General features: G+C 42.9%; 1 protein-coding gene and 1 long non-coding RNA gene across 3 annotated transcripts in view; one reads left to right on the top strand and one right to left on the bottom strand.

Annotated features, from left to right (window-relative positions):
- The window catches only part of cux2b (cut-like homeobox 2b), an 84972-nt gene extending 63660 nt beyond the window's left edge, over positions 1-21312 (top strand). For both annotated transcript variants that reach the window (XM_046034686.1, XM_046034685.1), the window contains 18 exons: positions 4034-4174; positions 4308-4467; positions 5047-5126; positions 5536-5602; positions 7980-8028; positions 8723-8827; positions 9642-9833; positions 9964-10022; positions 10124-10172; positions 10402-10501; positions 10852-11481; positions 12716-12817; positions 12996-13834; positions 15871-16036; positions 16184-16489; positions 16583-16771; positions 16869-17145; positions 17317-21312. In XM_046034686.1, the coding sequence (XP_045890642.1) occupies positions 4034-4174; positions 4308-4467; positions 5047-5126; positions 5536-5602; positions 7980-8028; positions 8723-8827; positions 9642-9833; positions 9964-10022; positions 10124-10172; positions 10402-10501; positions 10852-11481; positions 12716-12817; positions 12996-13834; positions 15871-16036; positions 16184-16489; positions 16583-16771; positions 16869-17145; positions 17317-18130 (4325 nt within the window). In that variant the 3' untranslated portion in view covers positions 18131-21312. The remainder of the gene's footprint in view (positions 1-4033; positions 4175-4307; positions 4468-5046; positions 5127-5535; positions 5603-7979; positions 8029-8722; positions 8828-9641; positions 9834-9963; positions 10023-10123; positions 10173-10401; positions 10502-10851; positions 11482-12715; positions 12818-12995; positions 13835-15870; positions 16037-16183; positions 16490-16582; positions 16772-16868; positions 17146-17316) is intronic.
- Positions 1021-4493, bottom strand: LOC123960131. Its single transcript, XR_006822449.1, has 2 exons — positions 4252-4493; positions 1021-4161 (listed from the first exon to the last, which is right to left on the bottom strand). It is a non-coding gene; the product is annotated as an uncharacterized LOC123960131 (long non-coding RNA).
- Positions 21313-21613: the final 301 nt, after the last annotated feature.

Genomic DNA, 21613 nt, shown 5'->3' with positions numbered 1-21613 from the left:
TAATCGAAACTAATCCTTGACAGGTAGAAGAAAAGAGGCAGCGATTTATCCTACATACCTTATATCACTTTACATTGTCTGTGAAGGTGAAAGGAAAGACTAAGTGTTCTCTCAACCTAGATTTGGGTTCTTGACAACAATATTACAGCAGTGTTACTGTTTGTTGCAGCAGCGGCAGAGCGTGTTTATGGACCTTGAAGTCCACTCAGAGGAAAAAAAACAAGACTGTTTTGAATGAAAAGAAAAAACCTTGGAGCACAGCCTTGTAAATTAATTTGTTCGTGTTGTATGATGGGAACACAGCTGGCCTCATTAACATGCGCACAACAAATAATTATAGCATTTTTTTTTCTCTCTTCAGCCAGCCAATGCTTGGCTAATGGGCTTGCTGGGTTAATTATGTCAGAGCGTAATTACACAGGGCCCAGGGAGACATAATGGTGCACCCTGCTGCGCCCACACCGCCTAATGATGGTGTATCGCTGACAGGGCCAAGACGGACCGCCCCGACACACCTGCTTGTCTTGGCGCACACCACCCTGGTACACCCCCACCCACCTAGACACACATCCTAAACCTGTGCACCGTCCTCCCCCGGTGCCACCTGCAGTTTGCTGAGCTGTCCAGCTTCTGACAGCCTTTGGCTCCCGCTACCCTGGACTGAAGGCTCACCCAGATACAGTAACTGCCTCCTACTTCTTTGAGATAGCACGATAGTGCAATAGCACAGAAACAGCAACACAGTGACCACAAGAAGGCAGCTACAGGGTGGCAGCCTCATTATCGCTCAGCCAAAGGGATGATGAAACTCAATATCAGTGCAGCTGAGAATGTGCAAAACAATTAAAAGTCATACTAACATTTGTTGGCTATTAGCAAGGTAGGGTTTATCACAACTTATTTTTGTAGTTTTGGCCATCTCTTGGACTGGTACTAATAACACTTTCATTTCTAACTTTGAGAACACACAGCAAGGTGCCGACCAGTGTGTGCTTCAGTGTCCATCAGAATAAAAACGCCTCCGGTACACCATGCTTTATTCAGCAAACACTTTCACTACTTTGCCTTCATCCAGTTCCTTTATATACAGTCCATAACCTTGATCACATGTCTTATAGATCACCACAGATACTAAGTATACTGCTGCATCTCACCTTTTTTAATATTTAATATAATTTAAAAAAATTACAAAGCACAATATTGACTCCCACTAGATCCAGAAAATTAAAAGGGAAATGTAAATGACCATAAATACAAAACCTACAAAATTATAACCAACATTTTCAAATATTCTTTACAGTTTTTATCCCAATCTGTCAGCGCGTAAAAAGGTTAAATCTCAATTTTTCAATAAAAGCAGCAAACGCTCTCCTTCAGCATCATTTATCAAACTCATTTTTCAAAACACAGACTAGTCAAATCTCCTTTATTTACAATTGGATTACCCTAACTCATTTCTAAGTCAGTCTGCAGATTACCATGACACATCCTTACTATTTTTCTCTTTCGTATACATGGTTGTTTATTATTCTCCTCTAATTTTCTGTTGATTTCTGAAGTCTGGGTACAAAAAGAGGTCAGATCGAGCAAGAAACACCAGCAGTCAGACGGTTTGGTTAGCCAAACATATTTAGAAGAGAAAACAAAGGTGAACAGCACAGAACTACAGTCCACACAGTTAATATAAGTTGTAGACATGCATCACATTTATCAGATTTCTGGTTAAATTTTGTCCTACTGTACTTACTGTAGTTGTGAGTAAATATATACAAAGAAATTGTTGTAAATCTTTATAAACTGATTAAGTCTGATTGTTTTACTGCTTTCTCACCCCATTGGACCTCGTTGTAGCGATGTCATCATGTTCCCAGATCTCAGCAATTACTTTAGTGAGTACAATGTTATTATAACTGACAGAAGTGATGGTCAAAACAAAAAAAGTTGTAATAGACCAGAATTATGCTTTAATAGCAGACAGCTTCTCATTGTGAGTGAATGGATGTGTTCATGTTTTCACAGTGACGTTACTGAACCTCTTCTCAGTGGCTGTGATGCCTCTAGAGCTGGACCTGTGTTCACCAGAGAAGATAATGTATTAAATCTCCTGTGATTTATTAGTTTAAATGAGCTGCTGTTGCCCGATCAGTTATCATGACCTCAGAGCGGACATCCAATCATCTACAATTAAGATAAGAGATGAATTAAAAATTGAACCCGATTCACCTGATGTACATTATGCCTGGTCAGCTGTGTTATATTTCTTGATTAACAGGAAGGTGAGTGGTCGGGTTATTGTTGAATTCCTGGATTTACCATCAGAGCTGCTCTAAAAAGAAGATCCACTGCTTCTTATTAGCAACATCAATTAGTAGCTCTATTTTCCAAAGTTATCAGCAGTCTTTCCGGACTCTCCTTCAGTAACTGTAGATCCCGGGCCCTTAGAGAGAATCCCCGCTGCTCTACTTTGACTGGGGTTAATTTTGTATACAGACTTAAGTTATATCCCTTCACTTTAAATTTGACTTTACTTTACTCCCCTGCCACTGATTGATAATCCCGGCTTGTCCATGTGTGAGAGATCCCTTACTATAATCTCTGTCCTTTGATCATTAAAAGTTGAAAGGATATATGGGAAAGAGGCTGATAAAGTGATTTCTGTGACAGTGGGTCGATGGAATAGCAGTGCTTTAAGTCATCCTGTTTGTCTTAGAAGAGCTGTGCTCTTAATAGTGATGTCCCTTGTGACTGATGCAATATCTCCACAGTTGGTGTAACAATGAATGCAGACAATGTTTGACTGTAAACGGTCCTGGGAAAAATAGCTCAATCAATTAAATGGCCCAAAATGTTTGTCTGATGAAAATGCAAATATGGCGAGCTGCAATGTATGGCCAGGATTTCAACAAATTGCACGTTGCAGAAGTTTTGGCTCTCTGATGAGCATTTGTTTTCGTGGCCTGTTGGCTCAGAGTTTGCATTCTCTCTGTGGCATCTGGCAAAGTTTAAACGTCTGTGGCTCCAACTTCTTATGAAAAGTCACTTCAGTCAGTGCCCATACTGAAGAAGGGATCCAATTGGGTTCCACACAGAAGTCTTAAGATGAGTGGATGAAAGCTGTGGGAGAAAAGTTTGTGCAGCAAAGCAGCGATTTTCCTCCTCTTTTAGAGTTTTGAAGGGCTGCGGTGTGTGTGTGTGTGTGTGTGTGTGTGTGTGTGTGTGTCAGTGCGTGTGTGTGTGTTCACGGCTCTACATCTTGCCTCCCCCCTTGTCAAGGAGCTCCCCTGAGCTTCCCTCTCTGTGCTTTGGCACTAGAAGTCACCTCCTTTGGTGTTCGGCAGGCAGGTACACAACAGGAGCAGCTCTCTCTCTCTGAGCTGTTGAACTTTTCGGGAGGGGAAGAAAGGGAAGGGGAAGATTAAAAACAGCCCTGTGATGTGGAGTGCCGAGCTGCCTCCTGAGAATTCCTGGCATAATAATTTAAATGATCAAATGATACAGAGGAGACTTGTTAGCTGAGAAACAGCCTCCTAGTTGGCCCCATGGGCCCGGTGCTGCCGCGCATGCATTGCAAAACAGCTCCTCTGTTGTGCTAAAGAATCTCGCTTTTTTTATTTTTTACCCCCTTTTCAGGAGCAGACTTTTTCTACACTTTGCCTAGGTGTATACTTGGGACATATTCATGGCAGTCTTTTTGTCTTCTTTGCCATTCATCAGCGTGTGAGAAGACTCATTAGACTTGATTTCTGTACATGTGAAGGGTCGGAACAGCACTTGTGTCATTAGGTCCAGCCTGTGAAATTTTCAAAGGCGCCTGAATCGGAAGAGTCTAAGAGTCACTCTTTGGAAAGAAGTCTCAGTGGAATAGTCTGCCTCTGTTGAAACTGCGATGCAGAAAACTCTGTAATGTGCTTTACAGGCAGCGCACACAGTAAAACAGCTATTTTGCTTTTTTTGAAAAGTAGGAGTGTATGGATATCATGTGAATGCTAGGAGTTCTCTCTACAGAGATTTGTTTGTGTGTCTGTTTCCACAGATCCAGCTCCTGTGTTGGAGGCCTCGCACACCCTGGAGGAAAGGCTGCAGCATCTTCAGAGTTTGGCTCCCGACAGCGAGGCCCTAGTACGAGAGATCAGCGGGCACTGGAAGAAACACCTGGAGTGCCTTGAAAAGACAGGTCAGAATTTTTGAATTATATGATATATGGCCACCTTAAGATGACTACTTCAAAAGGAAATAAATTATCATATTTACCTGTTAATATCAGATCACTCCGCTGATGTTGGAGAACTCCTTTTCCTTTCACACAGAACCCTCAGAGGGTGCCCCAGAAACCTCAGGGGCAACAGTGACAGAGGAGGCCCCAGAATCTAGCTCTCCAGTCTCCCTGATGACCCCCAACAGCACACCCGCTCCCGGGGCCCCGGGCTCCCCACAGCAGAATTACCAGGACCGAGCTGAAGGCCAAGGGTGAGAACCAGTGACACACTCTCTGCCTCTGACTGACAATCAGACACAAAAGATTTACTTTAGGTTTATATTTCCTGTATTGATGAAGGAACTGTCTTACCCTCTGCTACCAAATTCCTACAGTACAGACCACTGCTTACATTTACATTAGTGATTACTTTATGGATAATAAAAAGGGGGCATGTATTTTAGGATTGTCAAGGATAACCCTTTAATGTTCCAAACCTTTTCCCCATGCAGAGATTTCTCAATCCATTTGAAAGGTCATTGAGGTAACAATATTCAACTTTTAATGATATAAGAATAGTTTAGAGATTTGTCTTCTGTCTGTGACCCTGGACATTAAAGCCTAAATGTCCCCATTTAGCTTGTCCTGGGCACATTTTAATTTGTAGTGAGACATCTGCAACAACAGCTAATAATGAAAGGTTTTTAAAAAAGAAACCAAGGCTGAATGTGCACCAAATGAGGCTCCAAGACACACCTTAAAAATACAGTGAATATTCTACATTTGAGTTTTATCTATATGAATGTGTGGTCAGGGTGTAGTGAAGTAACTGACAGAAGTTTTTCTCCCAGGGAGGAGGAGGAGAGCACCGATGTTAGTTTGGCTGACAGACTCTCAGAGGCCGAGGAGAAGATCAAGGTTCTGCATTCATGTAAGTGGTTTAAACACTGGCACGTATTTTAGCTGTTAAATTTTATTTCAACCTTTTAAAGAGCCAATACGTTTGTAATTGCTGCATGGTGCCCCCTGCTGAAAGACACATAAGTTGCTGCTGCTTTGTTGACATAACTAAAAGTTAAAACAAACACATTTTTTTTATTAAATTTGTAATATGTGTAACAGTTAAACGTCATATTACAAGGAATTCTTCGACTGTTAACGGTGTTCATACATCAATTATGTTTGAACTACAACTGACCTGTATTTTAAATATGGAAAAGAAATATTAATGTATCCCAAAACTGTATTGGCAAAAAAAAAGAAGAGTAATGTAGCTTTAAGTTCAAAGTTCGTGCACTTTTTAAGTTAATATCTCACTTCCCCTGTCTGCCTCTCACCAGCTTTGAACACTGCACAGACAGAGCTGCTGGACCTGCGGTGTAAATACAACCAAGAGATGACAAACAAGTAAGAGTCTGCCTCCGATTTTACATTTTGTGTTTACTTTAGCACATATTTCTGACAAACTTTTATATCCCTTCCCCCTCCCTCAAGTTGTGGTAGGTTACACTTGCCTCCTCTGTGGCCTTCCTCACTGGTGCTCATTGTAGCAATTGAAGTGCTGAAGCTGCTCTTCTTTATTTTGCCTAAATAAACTCATGTCCAGCGTAGAGCTGAGGAATGCCATTGTGAAGGCGGAGAGTGAGAGTGACTCAGCCACTAATGCAGGTCGATGAGAGAGGTCTGTGTTTGCCTTCACTGGCAGCTGGGCCTTGACAGCCCTCAAGAAGAATTGCTCCATTTAAAGATTGCTTCAGAAAACACTCTACCTTGTCCTGGTCTTTGAGCGCAATGTATCCACCAAACGCCTGAAATGAATCTGAGCTTGTATGAAGGATGTCGATAGACATTCAAAGTAAACACTCCTTTGTTTGGGTTGTGCTCCAGAGCACAGTCAGCCGCTGCTAATGGATTTTCTCCCAGGCTTAATCCATGGCACAATTGAGCTGATGTTTCTAGACCCACTGCCATCCATTTTGTTGGATTGGGCACATTTTCAGTTTGGCCTTACCTTTCGTGTGCAGCTGCGGTCTGAAAGACCATCTCTGTTATGTGATTTGTCATTTAGTATGTGTTTGTGTTGTCCTGGTCACATTCCTCCGGGCTGACAGTAGCATCACTGACCCCAGAGCTCTAGCTGCAGTTATCCCTCCCTGACCCTGAGCCTCTGTACACCGGGCCGGCCTCTATTACTCTCACTGACTGTTTCCTCAATGTTGATAAGAAAGACTATTTGTCTGCTTCGGCTTGAGTAGCTGAGCAGGTAATCAATACAAAACATTTTCCGTACTGCACAAGTTCATTAAACGCGGAGCTGACACCTGTTAGTGTTTGCTGTCAGCAGGGCGCCATCTATCCTGGCCTTATTGATAGGATCGGGGCATGGCCAAGACCCTCTGAAACCAGGGCTGAACCACACCGATGATCATTAATGCCAAGAATAGGTTTGGTTTGAGACACTCTCAGTATCTGACTGATTCCACTCAGTCTCATTTTAGAAATATTGGAGTATTGTCTTTTTTTTGAGTACTCATGACACAATGATTCTGTTGGATCACTAATATTTTATTTATTTAAATTGTGCAGCCTGGTGTGAGATAAAGGGAGCAGTAAAGTGCAAACATGAAAGAGAATGAAGGTTCAGCTGAATGCAGTTTGTTTAATGTAAAAATAAGTCTAATATGTTCTTTGAACAAATATTTCTTTTGGTAAAAAGGACTACTGTGTCCCGAAACTTGAGAAACCTATGTGCATATTTAAATCAATCACAGCATCCTCGTTAGTTCATCCCAATCTACCTTTTGAAAACCAGGTCCCATGTGTGCAAAATGAAACCGTAGAACTTCAAACAAACCTCATGAATAATCCTGCTGAGCTTCAGTTTAAATTAGACTACTCTGATTGTTGGATGTATGGAGACAAGCTGGAGTTCAATCTCAAAAGAGTTCTAGGATTACGAATCATACATACTCATTTGCCACAGCTTCTGGACAGGGCCGTAGCTATGAATGAGGACACAGAGGTCATACAGACAATAACGTCTACCTTCATGAAGGTTATTATGTTTTGTTCAAACTAAGAGCTGCTGATTCAACTGGTTTGTGGTGCTGTTGAATTGTACTGTGTTATACTGAGAGATTTGTCTACTATTTAGCCTACCCACATTACTATAAATGTTGCGGACAAAATGTCTGAAACACGTGTACATGCCTGAGATTATGGCTTGTCAAGCTAAGAGTAGAGGATCTGTTTAATGAATAATATCCTTGATTAGCAAAACTTGTTTGCAAAATATGATGATGATTGTCACGCTGAAACAAGAACGTTTCATCCTCAGACTTAATGTGTTGTTTTAGGGTTAGTTATTGTTAACAGAGGCACTGAAACAAAAACTGTACAGTGCAGTACAACTGCAACTACTTCTTAAAAATAAATTTAGAGCATTTCACTTAATGTGTGCATACATCCTTACCTTACCTGCACATTATGGTAGCTCCTGTAGAGCTATATAAAATTAGTAGTTTGTTACCATTAAAACATTTACAAAAGTACAAAAGAGTATGGTACCTTTTTATATTTGGTTTTGCTCTGAAAAATAAAAACATGACATTTACTTCTAGAACATCGACGTCTGTAACTGTCATGTGTCAGCTTTTTACAGGATTATACGGTACATTTAAGAAAAAGTGTTAACAACAACAGTCAGGCTTTGCTCTTTATTGTAGAGTGAGAGTATCTCCTCATTAATCCTGCTGTTCTCTGTCTGGGTGTGTGTGTGTTCCAGGGCAGAGGAGGTCGACGCCATCATGGCGAATCTTGAGAAAGCAAACCAGGTGAGTACAGTCTTCCTCTGCGCTTCTCTGATTGAGATGCTCCTTCGTTAAGGTAATCATTCCTGTAATCAAGCCTTGGCTTTAATTAGACACCCTCTGTCCTGCGCCCTCCTCCCCTTCCTTCCACTTCCTCCTCCCCTCCCCTGAGTGTGTGATTAGCAAGTGTAAACCTGAGCTCCCGTCGGTGGGCGCGCTGTGGCAGCACGGCTCCACTCAGCAGAGAACAGGAGACTGCCGAGCACGACTGATGCCGGAGTGCCGAACGCCAGGGTTTCTTAGCTATCTCGCTGCCTTGATTGCTTCCTATCCTGGTGATACCTCTTTTCTTCTGCTCCTGACTTCTCCCCTCTGCGTTTCTCTCCCGTGCTCTTTTTCTCACTCTGCTGCTCTCTGCCAGCAGCTCCTAGATAAATGTTCTCAAAATGAATCATTAATTAGCAGGCCGGGTGTGACAGAGCAGGTAAACAGTTTGGAGAATAAAGTGGAATGACTAAACAGCCCCCTCAGCAGAATAAACTGGTGGCTGCACTCGTCCGCTCAAGCCCCTGCTCAGATTTTCACTCGGCTCTGAAATTTCAGAGCAATGGCGCCTCCTTTGATTTAAGTATATGCTCTCACCTTGATCATCTCATTAGCCAATTGATGTGGCTGGTGTATGAAAACTGTAACGCTGTGATACCATGTCTGTGTTTAGAGAGCGGAAGCGGCCCAGAGGGAAGTGGAAAGGCTAAAGGAGCAGTTAGCCAGTGGCCAGAGTGCCACCACAGGGAACTGCCATCCAGCAGAGGGCACTAGCAGGGTAGGAATAAAGTGTTTTGATCTATGACATATTTTTTGATTTTTGGCCACATCTAAGCTGTGGTGGAAGGTGACTACTTATAGTACACTTTTGATATACTTGTACTTTACTTGGACTTTAATTTACTTTACTTGCCATTATATGCAAAGCTACTTATACTCCACTGCATTTATGTGACACAACTAGTTACTTTACAGATATCAAACATGTGTCAGTATTATGCATTGTTAAAAATAATATTCCTACCAGCTACAACATTAGAATTCTGCCAACATGTTAATGCATCACTGATAATAATAATAAAAAATATTATATAGTTGTATAATACTGATGGGATTATTGCATCATGAGTACTTTTATTTTAGATTTTTAAGTAGGTAGTCATCGTTGCCTTAATAACTGTGTAGTTTACTTTCCAGTGATAACCAGTCAGTCACTTAACTACCGCCCAGGTATACATATTACCTGGGCGACCCACTTTACCATTTTGCAGAGAAATGCCGCCACCACAGTTACACTGTCATTCTGTGGGAAACCCTAGATATGTTATGTACAAAGAGCTGCAAAATATAGAAATGTTGTATCTACTACCTTACTGTCAGATACAATCACTTTGAATAATGAAAATCCAATTTTAATTCTAACCTCATCATCTTTGCTGAAGTCATATTCACTCACTTTCCAACTGTCTGAATAACAGTCACAGAGATTGTGACTCACAGGCTGGCCTCTTACATTTTCTTCCCTCCTCACCCTTTATCACTTTTTCCCCCTCCCCCTCACACTTTGTCATATCTCCTTCTCACCCTGTCAGGAGAAGAACGAGAAGGGCGAAGTGTTGCCCTCCCAGCTGGAGGCCGCCTTGCTCGCTAAAGACCGCGAAATCCTCCGTCTTCTTGAAAACATTCAGCGGCTGCAGTTCACGCTACAGGAAGTTCAAGAGACCTCGGCCAATCAGCTCCTAGAGCTGGAACGCCAGCTGGCCTATAAGACAGAAGCTATTGAGGTGAGTGGCTCCAACACATGAGAAGTGACGGAACATGACAAACAGCTCCTCAGTCCTCAGTGACTCTGATAACGAATGAGATTCTTATTAATATGAAATAAAACATGCTGCTGGCCTTTTTCAATTTCAGAGATTAGAAGCTAAACTGCAATCCCAGATGGACTATGAAGAGATTAAAACTGAACTCAGGTGACCATTATAGTGTAGAGTGGACGTGTAACTCATTAATAACAATGTGAATTTAAATTTTTAAAAATTGACTTTGTCTGTGCGTTTGTTTCTGTCCGCAGTATCCTGAAGGTAATGAAGCTGGCTTCAGCCAATGGCAGCTCATCCCAGGTATGTATACTCCTGCACCATCTTATTTTTCACACAGCAGTTTTAAACAGAGTAGTCTTTCTCTTAAGTAGACCTTTGGTTTCCTCTTAATGTTCACTTGGTTTCAGGGAAGAAAAACTACAGCAGTGCCATTGAATGCCTTACTGATAGTCATCCATTATGAGGATATCTATAGCCGCTGTAATTGATTAATCGAAAATTAACAGAGTTTGTGTGTGTGTGTGTGTAGGATTCTGCCAAGGGTGCAGAGGCTCTTTTGCTGGATAAAGAGGCCTTTCTTCCATCTCACAAATACCTGGTGGATAAGGCCCGGATTTTGCACAGCATTGGTAAAATTAACGTCTCTCATGTTTCATTTTCAATCTGTGAAACCAAGTTTAAATAGTTGTTAATGAGAAGCAGTGACTTTTTCATTTTCTAAAAACCAACTGATTGCTTGGCACTCATTGGTCAGGCTCAATCACGTCTGGAGTCTGTGTTTTTCAGACTCAAATCTTTCTGCATAAACTGAGTCTCCAAGATGTAGTCTAAGTTTGCAATGCTAGAAAGCAAGTGAAATGGTTCGTTATATTCTTGTTATCAGGTAGATAAGTACTGGCTGGTTTGATTGCAGGCGTGAAAAAGCCATGTATGTGTTATATATGAGCTCAGTCAGTGAGCATGTGTTTTCTGTCATCAGATGATGACCAGTCTGAGGATGCAGGTAGGGAGACAGGCAGGCCGTCCACCTCCCACTCGTCCTCCTCTCAGGCGAATGGCCGTGCCTCCCCCAGCCCCGGCCCCCCCACCTTGGATAGCTCCTCCTCCAGCCACGATCTACCACGTCCCTTCTCCGTGTCGCCGTGCTCTGGAGACAGACTGTCAGGGGACCACATCCTTCACAAGCAGCTCCTTTCTCCACACTTTAAAAAGGAGGGCCTCATGGCTTTTCCCACCGCCCTCTATGCAGCCAAAGTCGCCCTTATGTCGGCCACCCAAGGGTCCGCTGGGGTGGGCAGCGTCGACACTGGCTTGCCCAGCGACCAGTCAGAAAGCGGCAGCTCGACTGCAGGAGACGAGGACCAACTGGACACGGCCGAGATCGCCTTCCAGGTGAAGGAGCAGCTGCTGAAGCATAACATTGGCCAGCGCGTGTTTGGCCACTATGTGCTGGGGCTCTCCCAGGGCTCGGTCAGTGAGATCCTGGCAAGACCCAAACCCTGGAGGAAGCTGACCGTGAAAGGCAAAGAACCTTTCATTAAGATGAAGCAGTTCCTCTCTGATGAACAGAACATCCTGGCACTTAGGACTATCCAGGTCCGCCAGAGAGGTGAGTGCAAGAGACAGTGACATGACAGAAAATTGTAGAAAAACGTGTAGGTTCAGGTGGGAATGAAGAACACACAGACAGACTTTAAACAAGTCACCTCACTCATTTTCTAAACCACTGGCTTGGAAGTGAAAAACGAATGTCTGAAATGTCATTCATATTCACCCACTGCAAGCATTTACAAAAACAGTTGGATAAGTCTGGTGATTCTGTACTTTCCTTATTGTCAACAAATCCACAATGAATTTATCTGAAATGTAGTGTTAATAGCCAAAGCCTGATGCCTGTGTCTGATGCTCCAGTGTTGTCCATGAACACACTGTTGCACTGGGTGACATATTCCTTCTTTAACATGAACACGGACACTGTAGTTTATTTTGAGACAATTCCATATGCACCATCCTGCTGCAGGAAATACTCACTAGAACAATGGATGTGTATTAATCCGCAAATGAAAATAGTCCCCAAAAAATACACTCTTTACTCCTGTTTGAATAATGTTGGCTAAAAACTACAGCAGCCAGCTGGTTTAGGTTTATGACTGAGCCTTTATTAAAAATGAAAGTGACCCCATTGTTTAACGATATACAACTCCAGTAGAAATGAAGGGACTTAGTTTTAGTTTTCATGGGACTTATTGACAATGAGAAAAATATAGAATAATGCCAGCCTTATCCTTTAAGAGGAGTAGGTCAAAGTTGAACAAGTAGTTCTGCGTGAAGCAATGGTCATTAACAACTGACAGGCTAACTTTCACCCTCACTCTTGCTTTGTCTCGAAAATAGATGGTTTAGATATAATGGTTGAACAGGAAGCTACCAAAACAAGTTATTTAGAGAGTATTTAAGGGATTTGCGAGTGTATGAAACCACAATGTACCAATACGTTTTTAGAGCAGATGTAATCATGCTGTCTTGTTTTGGTGGCTTAGCTTCTGGACCTGTGTACGTTTAAACCTTCTAATCTACTTGGACCTCATCCTTGACGTCCTCGCAGCTTCCTCTGCCATGTTTGTAGTGTTACTTTTAAACTTTGTTTTCTCCCTAGATTCACAGCTTTTGAAAGTTGAGCTTCCCGTATACTGCAACCTCAGACAGCACGCGCTCAAAGGCAGCCATTGATCTACCAGTCAAAAGCAAAGCCTTGGAACTGCTCTCTGATCAACCATCCCACTCACCCCCCTCCTCTCTCCTCTCCCTCTATCTCTATCTCTTTCTGTTACCCTCTGTGGCAGGGAGCATCACTCCGCGCATCCGAACTCCTGAAACTGGGTCAGACGACGCCATTAGGAATATCCTGGAGCAGGCCAAGAAGGAGATCCAGTCCCAGAGGGGAGGTGAGGAGGGAGCTGTGAATCATAAGTCATAGTTAAAGGCCGTATTGGTTGTTTTTTTTTTTATTGACAATGATGTTTACTGTTTTTATTATGAATTTCAATCATAATTTCATTTCATCTAAATTGGAAAGTGGATTTGAGTATGCATCAGTGTCAGCGTTGGGTCTTTCTTGTTTAGGTGATGGCAAGTCATCTCTGAACAGCTCATCGGGCAGAAGCAGTAACGGGCCAGGCAGCAGCTCTGATGAAACCATAAAGAGCATCCTAGAACAGGCCAGGAGGGAGATGGAGGCCCAGCAACATGCCCTGATTGAGATGGAGGCCTGCGGGAGGGCCCCGACTGCCAGCTCAGGAGTTCAGGTAGAGCGTCTAGGGCCCCCGGAGCGCTCCAGGGGCCTGCCTTTACCCATCTCCATCAAACAGGAGGAAGGAGGTTGCGTTACAGTCTGCATGGCCAACCCCATCAGCAGCCCCCAAACACCCCTCAGTGTCCTCTCTCCTGCCGCCTTCGTCCAGAACATCATCCGCAAAGTCAAATCAGAGATCGGTGAAGCGGGCACCTACTTCGACCAGCACTGGTCTCAGGAGCGGGGCTCAATCATGCTCGGTGGCGGAGGTAGCTCTCGACCCTTCAATTCAGTCTCTCCCTCCTTGTCTTCCTCCTCCTCCGGGCCCTCTGCCTTGCCCCGGCCCTGGCCCCGTCTGGAGAACGGCGACGGTCTCCCCAACAGCGAGGAGGCCTCCGCTGCTGAGGACGAGCAGGGGCTGGGCCGACCAGTGGAGGTGAAAGTGGAGTCAGACACATCGGTAAGCGGTGAGTCTCCTGGCCCCGGTCCCGGAAGGCTTTCCTACTACCCAGCGTACATCCCCCGTGCCCTCAAGCCCACCGTGCCCCCGCTGACTCCAGAGCAGTATGAGATGTACATGTACCGAGAGGTGGACACCATTGAGCTGACCAGGCAGGTGAAGGAGAAGCTGGCAAAGAACGGCATCTGTCAGAGGATCTTCGGTGAAAAGGTCAGATGTTACCCGCTCTTATTAATTAAAAACAAAAACACAAGCAGCCTGCTAATGGGTTATATTGTCGTAGGTAATAATGATAATAAGGCTTTTAGGCAGCTCTCTGCTTTGTTTAACACTAGAGACAAGATGATATCAATACATCCACAATGATATTGATAAAGATATAAAGAATTTTAAGTTTAAAGAACACAACTCAATTTGTAAACTCAGTTATGCATTCAATGGTATTTTCTTGTCTGTCAAAATTGGCAGTGATGCAGCTCCACAAACAGTCAAGGGAAGATTTGTTTTGTGAAGCCACAGAGACAGCGCCGTGAAAAAGCGCCTTCCTGTTTTTTCTATGTATTGCATGTTTTAAGAGACTGTATCTATACTGAATAAGGTAACCTGACTAAGCACTATTTATTTATCTAAGGAACAAAGTAATTCAACAATCAAATCGTCCATGTGAAACAGCCCCCTTAAAATTTAATAATAGGCTGCGCCACTTTAGCATCAACAACCTAAGGCCAACATTTCTTATGATTTGATGTCAGGGTGCACTTCACTGTAGCAGAATTTGGTCTTTAGGCAGAAAGACACATTTGAAGTGCTTCAGTCCAACTACTGCATCTGTGTTGAGTTCACATCAGGACATCGTCAAAGCCTCTTCAAAACGTACATTTTAGTTTTTCAGCATCTAAGATCTGCTTTTGTGGTTTAGATCGTCGTCTTGTCTCATGGACAGATGACTGGACTGTTGTCTTATTTTGGCCGAGTTCATGCTTTCCATCACACAACAATCATCACGTTTGACTGTTGGCACGATGATCATATCATGTTTATTGCAAATGTGGGACAGCAATGGTTTCTGCCTTGCTACTCTGCCTTGAATCCTATTTTTCCATCTGTTTCTTATTGTGGGGCCATCAACTCTGTCCTTAGCTGAGAGGCCTCCATTTCTTTGGATATCCTGCTGTGATCTTTCTGACTTCCTGGATGAGTTCTCACAGCACCCTTGTAGAATATTTATGATGTGGCCACATGTTTTACCATACCACAGTACTCTGCATGTAGATAGCTGTGGTTTGGTGGCTTTGTAAGACTGATAGATTTCAACAACTCTTCTGGAATTTCCTTTGTGGCACAGTGTGTAGGACGTTTGTGGTGATTAGTCGACTCTGATGGTAAAGTTCGTTACAAGTATTCATCTATCTGTCTGCGTTCAGTCATCTGAATCTTGTTAGCACTCAAATTTGGCTGATTGAGTAACCACATTTTCAATGGGTGATATCAGTGAATAAAATCATAATTTGAATGTGTTATCCTCCGTTCAAATGTGACATTTTCTCTGACAATTTGGAACCAGTGACTGTGACAAATATAACAGAGGAAAGCAGGAAAAAAGAAATATATATTCAGAACAGTGTATTTTATTTGCATTTTTCCCTAAAATGAGCTACTGTATGTTGTATGTCAGTTTGTCAGAAAATATGCCTTTATTTCCAGAAAATCCCCCTGAGTGTTTTCCCAGGCATATTTTGTCATTTGTCACAGTTCATCCTCTGTGGAGTAGATAATACATTTAGTTTTCATGGTGCAGATTTTACAATTTGATGATATTAATGGTTCAAGTCTTGAGAGGTATTCATACATCTAAATACTTGACTCGTGACTGTCGATTTGACTGTTATTCTTAAATATAATAATAATAATAAATTCTTTAACTGAGTTGCACTTAGTGTACGTGAAGATCTTTTTATCATCTGGTCAATTAATTCATAATCATGCAAATCACACTCTGCTTCAGCCATGATTTTTTTCATCTTCATGAAATGTGCTGCAAAGACTGTATTGAAGGAGACTCAACATAAACATTCATAGTGTGTTACTTCCCTCTAGTGGTTGTTTGCTCAAAGTGTATTGAAACAGATTTTTTTCTGGTGTAATAATAATAATTTGGAAAGTCAATGATCACTTATACATTTGTTGATTATTGTTACAGATAGCGGGTGTAGTCACAACGTAGTAACATATATTGTATGACACAGGTGCTGGGGCTTTCTCAGGGCAGCGTGAGCGACATGCTGTCTCGGCCCAAACCCTGGAGCAAGCTGACCCAGAAAGGCAGGGAGCCATTCATCCGCATGCAGCTGTGGTTACTGGATCAGCTAGGCCAGAGCCTCAGCCAGCCCATGAACCAGGGCCACGCTCAGGGTGAGACTGCAGTTTACACACAATCACCACAACGGAAAAATTTAAAATGCTACATCTGATCTGTCCTACACACAGTGCGAATTGTCCAATGGCTACATCTAGGCTATAGGTAAAATGTTTTTTTGTGATGCCTCCCACCACCTTCAGAAAAAAGCCCAGTGACTGCCCAGTCCTCGCCCTCACCGCCTCCTAGTCCAGCAGAGAGCCACCCAAGTCCGCTGGTTGAGCCTGTGAGCCTCTCCCTGGAGAGCAGCAAGGAGAACCAGCAGCCCGAGAGTCTGGGCTTGGGGTTGCCCCCCCACCCAGAGGGTGGGAAATCCACACCTGGCCTCATGGCCCTGCATCAGCCCACAAACCCACTGGGTATCCAGGAGCTGGTAGCCATGTCTCCGGAGCTTGACACCTATGCCATTACCAAGAAGGTCAAGGAGGTGCTAACGGACAACAACCTAGGTGGGTGTAAGTTCATACTGTGGGGTTTAGCTGACACTCCTTACGAATGCAGACACGAGTCCTACATACACTGTATATATTTGTTTCCCACAGGCCAGCGTCTTTTTGGGGAGACTATCCTGGGTCTGACTCAAGGCTCGGTATCGGACCTGCTCTCCAGGCCCAAACCTTGGCACAAACTCAGCCTGAAAGGCAGAGAGCCGTTTGTCCGCATGCAGCTGTGGCTTAATGATCCGCACAATGTGGACAAGCTGAGGGCCATGAAGAAGATGGAGAAGAAAGGTGGGACCCCAGAGTATATACTGAAGTATCTCAGTAAGTTTGAGAATTTGTTGGTGTGTTGTAATCTTCTTACGCTGGATATCACTGTCTTCTCCAGCTTATCTGAAAAGGCGGTATGGGCTGCTGAGCACCGGCTCAGACAGCGACTCACCCAGCACTCGTTCTGAGTGTGTGAGTCCGGCCTTGGCCTCGCTGGACCTGTGCCCCTACAGCCAGGTGAAGAAACCTCGGGTGGTGCTGGGAGCTGAGGAGAAAGACGCCCTGAGGAAGGCCTACCTCCTGGAGCCCTACCCCTCTCAGAACACCATCGAGATATTGGCCTCCCAACTCAAACTGAAAACCAACACTGTCATCAACTGGTTCCACAACTACAGGCCAGTCCAGTGACCTTTATGACCTTTGCTAATGGCTCTGCATTACTACTATACATTTAGTTAAAGCTGCAACTTTAATAACTGAAATTTAATTGGAAAAGTTAACTTAAATATCCTGACACTTGAGTGTTTGCCTTCAAGCGACTGTCTAACAGCAGTGTTTGTGCGCAGGTCCAGGATGCGACGGGAGGTGCTAATGGAGGGTCTGCCAGACAATGACACAGATGCTGAGCAGCACAGCTACTCCCCCTCAGTGACGCGGAGCCCCCACTCTGATGGAGAGGAGAGGAGGCTGCCGCAGCCCTCAGGACACATCCCCTCCAGCCTTCCTCTTAACGCCAACATCGCACTGCCTCGTGTCAAACAGGAGGCAACAGACAGGGAAGACGGGGGGGAGGAGGGAAGGGAGGGCTCCACGAAACAGTCGAGAGTTCAGTGTTTTTCCACAGCAGTACAGTTCCCACAGCTGAAAAGCGAGCACGAGGACTCCATCGCTGGCTGCCGGGAGTCCCGCTTGGCTGGCCAGAGCCTGAGGCAGGAAGAGGGGATGAGCAGCCAGGCTCAGGGGCTCTACCATGTCGCAGTCTCCATAGACGGTCCCCAGAGAACCAACCAGTCCAGGCACGAAGGGGAAGATTCCGGAAAGTCACCTGTTGACCCGGTCAGCTTCAAGGCTTCATCAGAGCCCTGCCGCAGCAGCCTCGAGGTCTCCCTCAACTCCCCCTCTGCTGCATCGTCACCCGGCCTCATGATGTCAGTCTCCCCCGTCCCCTCCTCCTCTGCTCCAATATCGCCCTCGCTGCCCAACCCGCCCTCAACGAGCACCAATCACAGTCTGGACCCTAACCAGCTCCTTCCCTTCCAAAGCCCCAAACTCAACAGAAGCACTCAGAGACGCAATGAAAAAATGGCCAACCTCAATAACATCATCCACAGGCTAGAGAGGGCAGCCAATCGAGAAGAAACGCTGGAATGGGAGTTTTAAGTCCCCTTTTACTTGTATCTGATGACCGTCGCGGCACACAGGTGAATCTCAGATAGAAGCTTCCGGAAGACTTGGAATGGAGCCTGGCTCCTGAAGACCTGTCCTCTCAGACTGATAACTCGTAGGAAACGGGAACGCAAAGCTAAACATATTGCTGAATTCCCTCCAAGAACTTAAAGAGTTGAAAGAAATTTATAATTGTGTATTTGTTTTTGTTTTTTTGTTTTTTTTTGATAATGCATACTACTTTGAAATATATGTGACAGCACTAGCTGTTCTTTTACCTATTGGACTTGACATGAAGACTTTTGCAGCTATGGTGTCATAAAATGTACACTGAAGTTCCGTAGATTGCCACTGGGTGAGATTAAAAAAAGACCCCTGTCTTAAGCCATTAAAAGCACTATAACTATTTGAAAAGAGACATTGACCAAATTTGCTACTTTTTGAATAGCAATTTTTCAGATTTTGTCTGTAAGACTGGACAGTTTAAGTCAAGTAACATGAAATCCTATTACTGACTGAGGGATAGTCCTTTAAGACTCTAAATATTCAACATCTTGTATGTACTTAGTTTCTTGGTGATATGTTTTGAAATATTTGTAACTCACACGTATAAAATGTGGTTGTACATGTTGTAGAATTGTCTGCAATAGCCTTCTCTAAACCTGATGTAGCATGGTACTCACCTGACCCTGTTATCCTCTGTAGTTAGTCACCTGTGATTATACTTGAGCGAAAACAAGAGAAAAAAAAAGTTGAAAACCCTGCAAAAAATAAGAAAAAAGGAAACGTTAAATCTAACGAGTAGAGTACTTTTAGTGTTTTGTTTTTTCCTTTGAATAATCCTTGAGGTTTACAGTTTAGGGCCCGTGTGCTTTTGGTAGTACGTGAAACATTCACTACACAGGAGCACAGTTTACATGATTTCTTTCAGACTTACCTCTCTGACCCTCTAAGGCACTGGTTCTCAGACTGTAACAGGCCAAGACACAGGACACCGGGTTTACCTCAGATTATGTTGATGCACACATCATGCTATGACCATGTATTTCATTCTTATACATGAACATGAACCACACTTATTTGAATCAGTGGAGGGAAAGTACTTGGTATCATTCCTCAGACGTGCACAGATCAAACATGAAGCAAGTGGCGAGTTTTAATTAATCAAAATCTGTCTTTTACAAAGAATATGCTGCTGTTTGAAGAGATAAGGAGCTAATAGATCCTTTATATGTGTGTATTATGATCCTCCTCACATGTAACAACTGATTGAGTGCACTTTCTCAAAATTGGTCATTTGCTGTAGCTAGAATAATGTGTATTTGATCAAAAACCTTAACCTCTAAGTACTGAGATGTTGTTTAGCTGGGCAGTTTGAAATAAGGTTGCCGCGATCAGTCTCCCTTGGGGCTAAAGCTCATAGTGTGTGAGAGCATGATACAGTATGACACTCTCATCAACATAAAAACGTCCAATCTGTAAGTACACTATATTCAAGGACATAAAAGGTTACAGGTACCCCCTCATATTATCTTTGACCACTTGTGTATTGTGTCTGTAGAAGTTTCTTTGTCATGCTTGCAAGATGTTCTTTATGTATTTTGCCTCTATTTTATACTCAGAACAGTTAACTAGATATTTAATACCTCGTGTATGAACTACTTACAGCACTTAGATTTTGATAATTGTGAGGACTCAAGAAAAATTTCGAATATCAACATTATCCTAACTTAGTGTCCACAAGTCTTTGCCTTTACTGTATCGTTGAAGTTGGTAGTAAACACTTGCACATGTCTACATAGTTCAGAGGACTTGGATTGTATTATGTAGAGATATATATTACACAATTACAAAAAAATAATATCTTACATTCTTGGACAAAATGTGCTGATTATATTGAAATAGAGTGTACAGATTTAATAAACCAAACCCATTCAAGCCAGTACTGGTCTGGCAAGCTTGCCCACGTTTTAGACCTTCTCTCAGGGTAGTCTTGCTTTTTAAAGCTTTACTGAAACAGTTGCTCTCATCGGTGGTGGTGACTATGATAATGACATTATGTGGCGTAGAGAATGACCCCGTTAAATATTAAATGGACCTGTGGAAGGTGTGTGTAAATGGGAAATGCAACTTTCACAGAAAGTGGTGGTTTGTGGTGGAGAGCTGTTGCTGTTTTGTAATTCATTACACAGATGTGTCAAAGTACAGTGTCGATTGGAACTACCAGGATGAGGCTAATGGGTTGCATTTTTGAGATCAGTAGACTTTGCTCTCTAAAATACTGTTTTTGTTTTCTCTTGGTGCCACAGAAGATTTTTCTCTGGTTTTCGTACCACCATTCTTTGTGCATAATATACTGTATGATTAGAAGTGGCATTTCTTATGTGGAAATTTCATTGTCTTTCATGGTAACATGGACATATGACTGAAAAAGAAATGTATTTACCCAGACCATTATCTCTTCATGTAAAGCCCATGTCATTGTTTTGCATGCGAATCCATTCTGGTCACATGACAAGGGATAGACTGTGTTTTTGTGTTGTTGTTCTTGCACAGGGACATTGAATCAGCACTTAATGTCATTTTACATTAGTGAAGTCCATGCATGGTGCAGCTGATAAATTTGGCTCTCACAAAGTCATCATGAATTCAGTTAACTCAGAACCCAATAATGACCCAGTAAATGTTATTTCCAGGTAAATATTTAAATCAAGATTATTTTGTGCCATATCATATGCCTCATTATACTGACAGGAGTTATGCCTTGTGGTAACTTGAGTTTATGAGGGGTGTAGGGCTTTTTGTAACCCAATTCAGAAAAAAGCAAAGCTTTTTGAAACAGGAGCCCTACACATTAGATGGATTTATTTTATAATTGACATTAGTCACTAAATAATGAGGTAATTGGTTAGCAAATTTGAGTGGTTGCATTCAGTGTTGTTAAAATAGTAACAACATTTGCAACTCTGACACTGAGGGTTTGTCACAAAGAAAAAGTTTAATTTGAAAGTCAGCTGTGAGCCAATAAAGAGAAGTGTCCTGCAGGCTTAACTTACTGTCTAATGCCTCACATGTCAGGCTAGTAAATGACAAAAAAGAATGGATAAAGGTATGCCAAGCGTCTTGGAAATGAATTTGCATATGTAAGCCATCATTCAATACATAATTGTTTAAGATCCTGCTGTGTTGTGTTTTTATTTCTAAAGCGTGAGGAATGACCTCCCAAAGTACCGATAAATGCACACAAATAAATGCAAACAAATTCTATAAAACCACTATGAAACCACTATCCTTCACTGTGATATTGTCTGAATCTTAAACAGCGTATTTTATCTTTAACGTATGGATCATTTAGTCATTTCCATGCATTGCTTCAGTAGCAGTCTTTCGATTATCCAAACACTGACTGAATTCAGTATAAGTTATGTCCATTATATTTAGTAGTTTTTCGGACAGTCGCTCTAGTGTTTACATGAA

The sequence above is a fragment of the Micropterus dolomieu genome, linkage group LG21, assembly GCF_021292245.1.
Source record: "Micropterus dolomieu isolate WLL.071019.BEF.003 ecotype Adirondacks linkage group LG21, ASM2129224v1, whole genome shotgun sequence".
Taxonomy (NCBI): domain Eukaryota; kingdom Metazoa; phylum Chordata; class Actinopteri; order Centrarchiformes; family Centrarchidae; genus Micropterus; species Micropterus dolomieu.
This window is presented reverse-complemented; position numbering and strand designations above follow the sequence as displayed.